The 14,079-nt window shown below is 36.8% G+C and overlaps 1 protein-coding gene across 6 annotated transcripts in view; it reads left to right on the plus strand.

The window, feature by feature from the left end:
* Positions 1–14,079, plus strand: part of GRIA4 (glutamate ionotropic receptor AMPA type subunit 4) — a 219,435-nt gene that overhangs the window by 142,483 nt on the left and 62,873 nt on the right. For all 6 annotated transcript variants that reach the window (XM_026041877.1, XM_026041873.1, XM_026041878.1 and 3 more), the window contains exons 5-9: positions 2,427–2,480; positions 4,444–4,602; positions 6,341–6,508; positions 7,935–8,039; positions 12,864–12,974. In XM_026041877.1, coding sequence (XP_025897662.1) covers positions 2,427–2,480; positions 4,444–4,602; positions 6,341–6,508; positions 7,935–8,039; positions 12,864–12,974 — 597 coding nt within the window. The remainder of the gene's footprint in view (positions 1–2,426; positions 2,481–4,443; positions 4,603–6,340; positions 6,509–7,934; positions 8,040–12,863; positions 12,975–14,079) is intronic.

Genomic DNA, 14,079 nt, shown 5'->3' on the forward strand with positions numbered 1-14,079 from the left:
GAGTCCAWTTAGTCTTAGTTGAAATACAAGTTTGAAGATCCTTTTGAGGAATGTTTAAAACATTCCTCTCATTACATGCAATTACTGGAAACAAGCATAGAACAACTCTTAATAATCGTTAGCAGTATTTGCTCATTTTGATTGATTGACAAGTATGAACATGCACCTAACATGTATGAACATGTACCTAAACAGTTGCAGGTTGAGCATGTGCTTTTCTCTCTAACAAATATATGGTGATGATCAGCTCGGTTTGTGTTATTAAACAAAACCAGGGAACAGATCACTAAGGTCATTAATTGCCAAAGCTACATGAACTTCAGTAAGCTGCAGGGGAGCTGCAGTGACTTGCATTAGCCAGAGCTAAGGATCTGATCTCACACAGTTATCACTTATATTTTAAATCACATCAGTCCATTTGTACTCCATGCTGTGGTTATGTAAAATGGAAGTTTTAAATCTCTATCAGTTTCCCTAGTCTATAGGGAAAAGTATAATTGCATTGTCACATATTGATGAAGGAGTACAGATTTACATCACATCCACATTCACAGATGGATCATATCTCCATTGAAAGCAACTGATTGGTCTGTCCTTGTGCCAGCAGGAATTTTTAATATTTGTATTTAATCTGAAAACATGGTTTGGCTATACCTTTCTCACATGTACTGCAGTAGCAAAAGATGTGGTTTCTCACCTGTCCCCATCAATAAAATGGTATTAATGGGGTTTAGTCACTAATTTTTGTGGAGACCTGCCTGGGTCTCAAATAAGCAGCCATTTATATGAGGGACTGACATGCTGGTCATGTATTTTCTTTTTTTTTTTTTTTTGTAAATCAAATTACAAGTACAAGCAAAAAACAATAGAGGTTGGTAAGCAGGAAGAATAAAACAACACACAAAATTATTACTAATTGTGTTATTTTAAAAATAGGAAAATTAAAACAAGACAAGATGCTGCTGCCAAATCCCTGTATTTTTAACTTTCACTGTGCTGTAGCAGCAGATTGATCTACTGGAACAAAAATAGAGCTCAAAATGAAGCATTTCCAAAATTCAATCCAAATTTAGTTAGTGGATCCCTAGGTGTTTTTTGTTAAGTTATTTAGTCTTTCAACAGCTTATCAACATCTCTAAACTTTGATACTAATTATTATCTGCAGCACAGAGGCAAGSAGATACAAGGCTTCATAAATGTTTGTTCTGCCTTTGGAGCTTGGAAAGCCTTCCATGAAGGCAGGAGGTTGCCAACTCTTCAGTAAGTCTAGAGCTAAGATTTTCAAAGCAAGAAAGAAGACAGATCCATAAATTTCCCATTGATTACAGAGCAACCTGCATTGCATGGGAAACTTATGACTGTCTACTTTTTATGCATTTCATGCATTTYAAGGACAAATAAATACTTTGTGGAGATCAGTATGTGAGGAGAAAAGACCAAGACCATATATCTGAGCTGCAGGCATGAGGAGACTTTTTTTTTTTTTTTYTTTTAAATAAGTGAATTGTAAACGCCTGAAAGAAAGACCTTTTACTAATGCTAAATACAAGCTGCAGGCTGCAGGTATTACTGAAACATTCTTTAGTAAGAGCAGCTTTCACTTTAAAATAAAATTACCAACACCACTTCCTACAAGCAAAATCTTCTCTCCTCATTTTAGATTTTTCAGTGTATTARATCTCCATTATAGGAATCATCCTTGAAATTGAAGTAACACTAATATATCATGAGAGGTGGCATAGAAATGTTTTTTTTTCTCCTTTTTTTTCCAACCCTTGATATTCCTCTTGCTAAATCAGGACAGTAGCAGCTGCACATTACAAGTGGGCACCTGTAGCATTCCTTGGTGTTAGATATATGTTCTTACTGTTGGTTAAACACTTGAGGGCAGCTTGTGGCCCCAGGGGGAAAGCAAAGTAGCCAGAGGTATCCCCCTCATCTCATATGTGTCTCGGGCTGGGATTTTCCAGCATGGCACAGCACTTTCAGCACTCGACCTCCCTAGGGGCCAATGGCTTTGATCCTGAGAGCTGAAAATCTGTTTCAATTCATAAATACCATGCACAGTTGAAATGAAAAGGTACAAAGCAGCAAGTAGGCTTTTTAGCTAATGTGTAACCTCCTGCTTTTTAATTTATAGCACATAGGTAGTTCCTGTACTTGATAAAATGGTGTGCTGCAGTAACATTTTCAATCATATGGAAGGCACTCAGCCTGCTGAATTACCCATTCATTGCTTTACTCACTTTCCTTTTAGTTTTTTTTTCCCATGATTAAACACCCAGAAAACGATGGCTATCGAATTGAAGAAATGCTCTCAACACTGTGTCACTGACATCTTATATCTCACAGTTTGATTGTAAAATGTCTTTCTAGAGAAATCAATGTTCCATTTTTCTCTTTTCTTTCTTATTTCCCTGCTGCAGATTGTGAGTGTGGGAAAGCATGTTAAAGGATACCATTACATTGTGGCAAACCTGGTAAGACCCTTTCCTAGAATTGTACGACTACTTGGTAAGTGACACTTTGCTTTCAGGTTGCAGCGCTTCCTATACGCTCGCCACTGGTCAATAGTATGCAGAGGAGAAGAACATATGCTCTGTAGTGCATGGAAGAACTTGATTTGTCATTAGTGCCATCTATGCACCAATCCTCTTAAACTTTATCAAAATCAATGCAGTGTAAAAGGCGGCTAAGTGTATCTTGTGGCTGAGTTAGATGCATTTACAGAATCAGTTTTGACTCATCATTCTAGTGTTACTAGCATAACAATTCTTAAAGTTTATTGCATTCTCTAGGGAACATTTGTTTTCCTGTAAATCATTTAAAATCTAATTATTATTTCAGAATTTTCCCTGTAAGTTTAAACTGCAAACTCACACAGCTAATGTTCAGAAGAGGGCGTACAGAGAATAAATGCTCAATTTTACTTTAAAAATAATTCTCAATTTTACTTTAAAAATAATCCATTCTTTAAGCTCAAATACCTGCCTGGCCAAGCACAGTGAATATGAGACAGAGCCAAATGCATGTTTTTGATTGTTTTCCTACTTTCAGCTCTCCCTCAAGGAATTTTAGTGACATAAAATATTTTATTGTACTCTGCTGCATTTGTACCTTAACTTAAGATCACTTTAGGTTATTTTTAAGACCTAGGGCTTTTAAAATAAGACAAGCTTATTCTCCTAGGGCATAGCAAACTAGATCTTCAACATCCCAACTTTATAATACCCTAAGTAAGTTTTTCCATGCAAAGTAGTTGCTGTATATTTTTTTTTTATTTTGGTGGTGGGGAGGGATTTTTTTGGTGAGCATCTATGTCAGCAGGGGTAAATGCTACTGATTAGATATTCAATAGGGAGAGAGGTGTAATTTCACTATGTGTTACCTTTCCTATTCACTGCTAATCTCCTTTAGGACATAAATCTGTGTCCTTAAGATTTTGTTTTGTTTTTCTTTTTCTTTTCATCTGGCTTTGGGTCAGTACTGTAAACTTTCTTGTTTTTTTATTATTATTGTTTTTCTGTCTCTTTTTTTCAAGTTGGGTGTGATACACTTCTGGCTGCACTGATAAATGTCAGTTAGAGGGACTTAAGAATATAAGAGTAAGATTTATCTGACACATTAAATATAAAAGATTCTTGTTTGCTTATTAACTCATTTTAGCAGTTTGGCATTTTGTAGTTTTTGGAAGATCAACTACATCTCTAAAGGCAACTTTAATTTGTCCTTATACTTGATGAATGGATTAGCCAAAGAAACTAATAAGTAAATAATATACTAATAAACTAAAAGCTTATATACTTTTTTTTCAGTGTTGGGAGTCACTCAAATTTAAATGCATAACAGATGTGCGGACTGCTGTCAGGTTTCACAATGTGATTCCGACGTTAGTCTTTTTTTGTGCAAACAGTTAGACCCTCCTGAGCTGTCCCAGCCTTCTGAAGTCTTGTATCTGACCTCAGAACTTGTATCTCAGAAGCCTTCATTCTGAAYAATTAACCCTGGAATAAATAGATTTACACAACAATGTTGTTCGCTCTGTAAACCCACATAGAAACAGGCACATAATYGGTCAAGGACCAGCATAGTACTCATTAAAATCTGCCAACTTTGATGGTGTTTGCATTAAAGCTTTGATATTCTGCAAGTGCCTTTCAGTTGATTGGTTCACCTGCATTTTTAAGACCCTGTCTGCCATCCCGAGCAATACACTATATAGCTGTGGAGACCACCCCAGCTATAATGCAGGATTTGTTTGTTTCATTTTTATGACACAAGCTGAAATGATGGACAGTGCTTCAATACTCTTCACTGCTTTTAAGTCGTGGATTCTCGTGGATATCTGCTGCTGGCAGTTCTTTATGCTGACTTGCTGCTCTAGAACGGATTGGACCCACAGTGAGGTAAGAAGGCAAATAAAATCTTAAATTGATTTTCTAGGGATTCAAGGATATTTCTTTGGAGAGATTTATGCACGGAGGAGCCAATGTGACTGGATTTCAGTTGGTAGATTTCAGTACCCCAATGGTAACTAAGTTGATGCAGCGCTGGAAGAAGCTGGACCAGAGAGAATATCCAGGATCTGAGACCCCACCAAAGGTAATTGCTGCTCTGGATCACTACCAAAGGCGCCATTCACATGTTCTATTTCTGATTGATATTACTGAATACATGAATAAAAACTTTCATATTAGGAAGAGGAAGAGACATCCAATCTTACTATTATTAGTAACTGACTATGCCTTATGCATGATAGCAACAAACCTGCAACTCGCTTCACTGCTGACCTTCAACGGCCTTTGCCACTTAGTTTCAAACTCACTCTTTTACTGACAGGAATTAAAGGTCAAACAATTAACTGACAACTTAATTTCAACCAATTTTGCATCCTTTTGTCTAATTATTTAAACTCACTCAGCGTGCAGAGCTTTCCAGACATCTGGATTCTTCTGCATATGAGGTATAACTGCGATTAAAGACACAATATCCTTAAATTTTCAAATGGAATTATTTCTGTAAATTTTATACATCTCCAAACCTGAAGTAGTTATTACTATGGCACAATCTTACAATGAAATTACATCCCTGTGTTCCTCTATCCTAATCCCTCATAGCGGATAACGAAGTATTTCTGTTTCCTGTAATTTTCTTGATTGACAGATCACMGCATAGCTATGACTTCATCAAAAACTTCTTGTTTCTATATTGTATGGACTGACACTTTTCAAACCCACTTAAGACTGGACATTGTTGTGCTGGGCACTATCTAGTGGTATGCAGTCAACTGTTGGTTGGGAAAGTGAAGTGTTGGCAAAGTCTACAAAAACATCTGCATGGATAATATAAAGCATATCTTCATTATTCTATGAATAATCAAGAAATATAAGTAATGGAGGAGAAAAAAACATGGATATTGTGGGTTATGGAGTACAGTGACTCTTTACAGAAGTAACATTATTGTGCTGCCCCTTTCTAAGAATCAATGTGATTGACCTGAATCACCAATAATTCAGCCATGGATAATCAAAATAATACATAGTAAAGATAAACCATGTCCGAAAGAGCTTATGGAATGCAAGCCAAGGACACAAAGGAAATTAGACTTCAATGAATGAACTGAAATTTTGGAAGTTAATCCCAGCGTTAGGCATATAACTGATTCTGTTGCAGTGCGGAAGACTGTAATGGGAAAATTCCTCTTTGTTTATGTCATTCCAAGCTATTATTTGCTAAAAACTTGTTTTACGTATTTTATCTGTCATATTCTCTGCATAAAGTGCTTAATGTAGTTAGTTTAGAAATACTGGCCTCTCTAGCCTTTCTTTGCTCTTCAGGGCCCTGTAGCATTCAGGTATCTAAACAGCCGTTTTGTAGACAGGAAGAATATACCATTGACCATTCTTAGCAGTTCCAAGAGCCTGGGTATACGATCATTTCCAAAAGATTTATTTATGCATATAAATTTTCTCTGTGAGCTCTTGTTACTTTCTTTTCTTCTCAGTAAATTGGATGGGTGGGTTTATTCCCTAATGGATAACCTAACTGGAAGAGTTTGAGGAGAGAGTGTCTCTAGTTTATTTGTTCTTTTCAGGAATCTTTAGAGACAGATCTCTCTGGTCTTAGAAAATAGAGTCTTAAAGCTGGAACTACTGAAATGTRTGCTCCACAGTCTTGCCTTCATCCCTCAGAAAAATTGCTTATGACTTTGAGGGGAGGTGTTTTTCTAAATGGAAGTGTARCAACTGCTGCATAATAAATCAAACCAGAAATATCTGAGACAACTGATTTTTCTAAAGACATACCAACACTGAAGTGATGTGTTTGTCCATCCATTTAGTATACATCTGCACTGACATACGACGGAGTACTTGTRATGGCTGAAACGTTCCGTAATCTTCGAAGACAGAAAATTGATATTTCACGGAGAGGAAATGCTGGTGATTGTCTTGCTAACCCAGCTGCACCATGGGGTCAAGGGATTGATATGGAGAGGACATTAAAACAGGTAAGGGTAGGATTCATTATAGTGATCTTTATGAATGTTAGATTCTATTTGTACATTATATGATTTGGAAGATCATACACTCACTATCCTTACACTCAAGAGTAAGGATAGGAAGAGGAGAAATTATTTTTTGCTTGCCATTTGCAGACAAGTAGTGCTATTCTGATCTTTCTTGGTTTATAATTTGGAAGGAAGGTAGGGGCAAATTATTACTGAGTATATTTAGRTAGTTTGTTCTCCTCTGCTGAAATGTTATCGGTTGATCTGAAATAGAAATGAACAAAGGAAAAGAACACTTGGTTCAGCAATGTGTCTATGACTTCTTCTGGGCTGAGGACCAGAGCCATGATATCCAGTGAAGCATCAAAGAGCTGAAAGGAAAAGAAAAAAAAAGATTTCTCCTCTCAGCTCAGGGCAAAAGTAATATTTTCAGCTCAGTTCCTTTTTCTACAGCATCTGTATCACAAACTCAGGGGCTAAAAATGTTGCTGCCTTCACAGCAGGCCTAGAGGTAGTGAAAAATTGCCRCAGCTGATCTTATGGCTTTATGTCTGTCCTTCTTCACTTTATGGATCTGGAAACAATCCTTCCATCCTCATGCAGGTCATCTACCTCCCATGAGGAAGAATCGCTTTGCTTCAAGTTTATTGTCAAGTTTACCTTGATAAGCAATACATACTCAATATATACTTTYTTAACCAACAAACTTTGAGTTAAAAAGATATGATTTTTTCTCAACATCCTTTAGTTTTATTATGTGATTTAATGTSGGGAAAGAGGCAGTTGCCCTGCCAACCCTGGCCCTGCCTAGGCTGTGGTCCAACAAGCAAGGACTAATAACCGAGAAACTGTGAGAATAGTGGAAAACAACAACAAAGTCACTGAATTAGCTGAGAGAGGAAGTGCCTATGTGGCAGTGTGAGAAACAGTGGAAAAACACTCAGAGGAACTACAAAAAGTCACGGAAGGGACTGGATGGTAGCATGGCAGGGTATAAATAAATATTCCTTAAATTCATAAACTTGTTTCGTCATCTAACCACAATCTAACACACATCTAACACCACAATCAAAAATATTCTGCAGCACTGACAGGAGTGGAAAAGAACGTACTTCTCAATAGGACTTATAGATGCCCTGAAAAATGTTTAATTGCACTTCATAGAAGAAGAGAAGATCGATTGTACATCTGTTAGCACCGAGATACTGACATATTTCTGCCTATTTTGAGCATGGTTTTTCAGGAAAAAACACAAAAGCAAAGTAGCCAAATCTTTAATTTATAGTGCCTGACTGTTCTATAGTTATGTAGCAGTGCTGCAGTTATGTGATCTAAGGACAAATCTAGAATAACTTGAACTATTATGTGACTTTTGGAATAAAAAATATAAGGCTGGATCTTCATGATGTGTATTCTTCTGTTTTAGGTTCGAATACAAGGACTGACAGGAAATGTTCAGTTTGACCATTATGGTCGCAGAGTGAACTACACCATGGATGTGTTTGAGCTGAAGAACACAGGCCCTCGAAAGGTAGGTGCTGACAACATTTGCTATCCTGATATTATATAAATATTTTTTGTTTAGATAAATAATAATAGAAACTTAGACAGTATTCAGTGAGTTTGAGCATAATCCTGGATAATAGATAACCCTTAATTCTGGTTAAATTACATCTTTTAGTAGATACAGTTATTACATGCAACAAATTCGGAAACAAAAAACCAAATGTGCATCTTGGGGAGGTGGTATGTGAGCCAGTCAGGCATCATAAAGAAAACCAAGTGGATGGTGAGTTGTTGGAACACTGGTTGATGAAGAATGGTGAGAACTCTGTACACTAAATCTTTTTCCTCTCTTACTTAAATCTTTCTATCCTGCAAATGCAGAGCCGCTTGACATAAGTCAAAAGCTGTAATGATGTCATCTTTTTAAGGAAGAAAAGGGGAGGGGAGAAGGAGAGAAGGTTGTGAAAACTACATGAATGCCTACATTTTGTTAGGCCAAGTAATTGCAGCATGCAATCCTGCATGCTTAATTGGTTTGCCTGTAAGCAACTTAGGTAGATGTGTGTTAGCATTCATCCAAGAAGATGCTGAATGTCTCAATGCACAGTTTTTCACTCAGGGCTAGCAAAGTACGCATTTATCGTCTTCTCAGTGTGTTCTGACTTTCTCATTTGTGCTGAAATTTGTCTATTTTTCATAGAATAAAATACATCAGAAAAAAAGGGAGAGTATTACTCAAGCTTAAGCATTTTATTTCCTTTGGAATCATTGTAGCATTTATTTATTATGTGTTCAGAAAAAGAGAAGGCAGATGCTGAAGGTGAGAATCAAAGCCACTCGACTAAGGCAAAAGTGGTCAAAAATCCTCAGCTATCAGGCACACAAGCATTTTCAGAGGTGACAAATCCAGTAACTATTCCAAAATCCAGATCAGTTGTTAGATCCAGAGGCAGTTGAATCCTGCAGGGTGAAGGAGGAAGAATACTAAACTCCAGATCCAGAGCAGAATTGGGAATCAAGACAAACTGAGTGCCTGTATAATGTAGAGCAGGGCTACAGATTAAAGCAGAGGATGTGCCAGTGTGCATGAGGTGTATGGTACTGTTGTCTTTTGAAAATATGACAGATGGCTAAAGAATAAACTGAGAAAGGCAAATCTGTCTTGCTTCTCTCCTGGGAAGCCCTCTGTCTCATAACAGTGAATTATGATCCCTCCTTCCCCAATTCCCAAGGAAGAGAGGCCATCTAGGAAGGATGTGTTAACTAGGCCTAAATAGGTCACAACTTTATTACTTCCTTAGGGAACCTGCTCAGCAGTAAGATTTAGAAAGTGGATTGTTTCTCCTCCAGCCTGGTGTGGGAGAGGTGCCTTGGGCTGGTGGCACCAATGCAGGGATAACCCTATGCCCTTTTTTTTTTTTTTTTTCTAGAGAGGAAGAGAAGTTGTGTGTTTGTTTTGCTAGAGCACCACTGGGTGCTTTCCTACCCTTCCTAGGCCTTCACCTGCCTTCAGAGCCACTCTCAAGCCATTATCTGTCTTTGATAAAATTAGTCATAACAGCTTTGACAGACAGGACTACTCACAAGAACTTATTTCTCATGTATTACATAGGATTTCATACGATCGTAGTGATTCTACGACCAGTGGTGTGCTCCTGACCTAACAGATCCTATATAATATGTTAAAAGTGACGATACTTAATTGAACTAAGAGGCCTTCACTTTTAATATCTTCTTGTTATGACCTGCGTAATACTTATGAGTCACTCAGCAGTATCCTTTCAGGACTAGCCTTTCCAGTCAAAGTAACTCATGCCTCTAGTTAAAACGCGTTTTTTTTTTGGTTTTGTTTGTTTGTTTTTCTCCACAGATTTAGGATGTGATTGAAGCATTAGAAAGTTGCACAGCTCTTCAGAGGCTTATTTCCACATAGCAGAGTAAAATGGGATACAGTATCCCTTGTTCATAATAGTTTTATAGCAGAATTCCTTATTTGGTTCCCATCCGTAAAACAGAAACACCAAGATTAAAAGAAAAGAGTGTATAGAAAGCATATGCATATAAACTCACAAGAAAGCCTTAAATCTGCCTTCTGACTTCCAAATGAGGCAGCTAAATTGGCAATTTAACTGTAAAAAAAAAAAATATTCTGTTGCCATTACTGACTTGTCTGCTTCAGCAAGAGCAATCAGGGGATGCTACATGGTGCACAAGCCTTCAGAAATGACGTCATTGATTCAGCTGTCAAGCTGCTTAGATGAGTTTATTTTAAAGCACCTCTTTTTACAACATTATTTCCTAAAAGTCAAATTCAGTCTCTCTGTAAGTGGATGGAATGGTTATAATGTCAAATTCAATTGAATTTGCTTTATATGGCTGAATTCATCCCTATCTTTTAGAGGAGGTTTCCCTAGGAATTTTGGATTCTATAGGAAAACAGGTTGTCTCTTACTGCTTTAATTGTTATTGTGAATTCATATGCTCATAAATATGTCTCATAGATTTGTTCTATATTTATTCAATAAACCAAAACAAGAGTTACTTTAATACATGTTTTGAGATGTACACATGCAAGCTCACAGTTCCATGCACCAAGCTGCAGTTCCTTAAAAAAATACCCACTGTACCTCAAAAACCTTCTTTATCTCTGTCACTATTTTGATATGGTGCTTACTTTCATAACTCAGTATATCATTCATTTTCTGCTTTCTTTCTGAACTTCTCAGCAGTGAGGAATTACACAATGAAAAACAATCATTCACCATTATAACAAGCTTCCGAAACTGCCAGTTTTCAGTCTACATGTTCTACCCTCAGTTGGTCCCAATTTTTGGCAGAACTTGACATTTTCAGCTATCAATTTTATCTATGAATCTATGGTTGTCTGGATGAAAAAGAATATTTGTTAGCAGTGCATCCATCCAGGAAAGAAATCCTGCCTCTCCACTAAATCAGCAATGCTGAAGTTCCTTGCTAGCTGCAGACACCTGTTTCAAAGCCTTGTGCTATTGCAATTGCAAAGAGAAAATATGTCACTTAAATCTACTGAATGTTGTGTATTAGGAAAAAAATGCCTTTTTGCTTCATTTATTAACTAAAAGAGAAAATATTTCAATAGAAATCAGAATAGAAAACCCCTTATAAAATTATTTCTTACACATGCATTGCAATGTTAAGTGTGTCAACATACTGCTTTAGACTATAAAAATGACTTTCCTCTCCATAAATTAATTAATGAAAGGAAATGACTGAAGCAGAAAATGGAAAAAGCAAGAGGAAGGTTGGCTTTTTTTCAGAGTATATGGGATTCTTTAATGCATGTGTTACTAGGAGTCACAAAGATGCCTTTACACTTCCAGTCTTGTATTGCTTCACTGTGTGACTCTGAACAAGGTATTTCTCCATGTTTCGTGGGGGTCCTATGAGCTGGTGGATTTTAGTCTACAATTAATCTGCAAGTATGTTAAAAACATTATTGCCTCCATAACTGAGTTGTTCATTCAGCCTGTTTTCATCATACCAAAGTGTTTTCATCTAAGGCACTGTCCTCTGGCACCAATAGTCTCATAGGAGCTCTGTTCTCTGCATAATTCCCACAAATGTTCCCATCTCCTTTGTAAGATGGACAAGAAGCCTTGCAGGCAAYCTTTCCTAGTTAGGGGCATACCAGGCAACAGTAATGACCAGAGGCTTCTAAATCTGCAAGTGTCTGTTGCTGATACAGTCACTGAACATGGTCACATGTTCACATATGTTACACACAGCAGAGCTGTGTGTAACACTCAGAGTGGCCTGGATTTACAAAAATAGTGAAGTATTTTAAGACCAAATCTCCAATATAATTTTAGCCATCTAAACACATTGTATAAAGCCTGTTGTTTATTTTTTTGTATGTTTTTGTTTGTTTGTTTGCTCCTTTTCTTTTGAAATGCTCACTGAATCGCTCCCAGAAGCATCAATAAAAGCTTGAAGGGGGCTCTCCTTACTTCAGGCTGCCTTCAAACTGATTTACTCTTACAGCAAGCACTATATCCCTGGGCCGTCTAAGAAAGGATGTTGACTCATGTCTTAATGCCCAGCAGCCTCACCAGCAATGCAGAGTGCACAGCTACTGCCTGCACCGAGTACCAGAGGTGTACACTGCAGGGAGCATCTTCTGCATGCCAGGGAAAGCTTCTGCTAGCAGTCATACCACTTCCTTTAAAAACTAATTTTCCATAGGAGAATACAAGTCATCTGAGCCTGGCTCGAGAGCATTTCTGTAACAGCAATGTACACAGGCAGCTCTTTCATGTTAAGGCTTTTCTGGGAAGGACTGTGGCAGTCTAAGAACAGTCGTGGAAACTAAGAACACACTTGCTCCTCTACCATGTAGGCACTACCAGAGACACTTAATGACCATACTTCATAGTCAATTGAGAAAGACCATCGCTTCTAGAAGGGGTGCTTATCTTGGGTGCTTATCTGGTCACTATCTGGGAGTGTCTCTYTCTCTCCCTGAGATTAAAGAAAGCATTAAAATACATCCTTACAGTATTCAGACTCATTTATGTCCAAAGTAAGGCTCCAAATTATTCAAAATGGCATTTACATCAAAACTCTTTCTTAAATAAATAGCTTAGATCGTTCAGGAGCAGCTGAATATCATCAGTACTGGGTCTGGTTCTGGTTGCAGCAGTATGAGATGGTGTGCATGACTGGTGTGTTCTGCAAGCACACGACCGTGAGTGCTGCAGCATTTCCTTTGGTGCAAATTTAACCCACAATTGTTCTCTTGTTCTTAGAGTTATTTATAATTGTACAAAGTATAGACTTGTGTGCTGTAAATWACATACATTTTATTTTGCAGGTTGGCTATTGGAATGACATGGATAAGTTAGTTTTGATTCAGCATGAACCTACGCTTGGAAATGACACTTCAGCCATGGAGAATAGAACAGTAGTTGTCACTACGATTTTGGTAAGCTTTTTCTTTTTCCAGTGTTCATACTGACTGGTATGTCACACACATTCCTCTCTAGTTATAGCCTAACTGAGTGCCAGTTTGTAGGTTAATGGGAAGGTGAAAGCCACGTATATTAATTATCTTGACTGTCATGTCTGTAGAGAACTTTTTTAGGGTGTGCATTTTAAATGATTCATTTGATCTGTTTTTTTAATTCAGATATGCTAAATTATCTTTTCCTTATTCAGTCTCTTCCATTATATACATAAGTAATTATCATAAATATAAGTGAATTCTTCTAACCTCTGATAGATAAATTGTAGCTCACAAGAAACTGAAAAAGAAAAACATGAAACATGTAAGTGATAAAATTGAAAAGAGGATATAAAAATCAGAGGTATGTAGTACCAATTGTCCTTTTGTTGATACATTGTATATTCAAAATAGTCCTTAGTAATAGTTAAAGTTCTAAATACTATAGTTCAGTCGGGATTATGTACTTTTCATTGTGAATAAAAACATGAATTTAGTAGATGCATTTGAATATATTTTAATCAATTTATTCAATGTGTGAGTAAAATTTGGGGTTTGTAATAAAGTAAATAGACTAGACAGATTAGTTTTTTATTTTTCAGTTAGGTACCTAATAGGTCATTTTAAAGAGTGTCTACAAAGAAAGGAGAATTCAGTTGCTTCATTAATTTAATTTTTAATTTTGTTTTTCAAAAACATTTTTATTATTAATATGCATTTTTAATCAAAATATCTAACAATTTCTTCTTTGGAATCTGACCTGCCCTTTTAAGCTTATGTTTGTCAAAGCCAGCTGGCAAAGGGCGACCTTTATGTGACTATTTTTAATATTTAACCTCTCAGTTTCCTGCCCTTTTCACCTACTTCATTTAGACAAGACATTTTTAACTGTTCAGGATAAACTGTGACTCAAATGGGAGGGAATATATATTTGTTGTTAAGCAGTGGTTTTCTAACTTAATATAGAGTTGAAAATAATCCAAAGGAAAGTACCAAGAYATTTTCTTGCTCAAAAATATGGTTAATTGCCAGATTACTAGCAGTGCGCGTCAGCATTTATACAATAAGTACATCCTAACAAATCTCC

Source organism: Nothoprocta perdicaria, unplaced genomic scaffold (genome assembly GCF_003342845.1).
Source record: "Nothoprocta perdicaria isolate Ctin4 unplaced genomic scaffold, notPer1 scaffold_298, whole genome shotgun sequence".
NCBI classification, from domain to species: domain Eukaryota; kingdom Metazoa; phylum Chordata; class Aves; order Tinamiformes; family Tinamidae; genus Nothoprocta; species Nothoprocta perdicaria.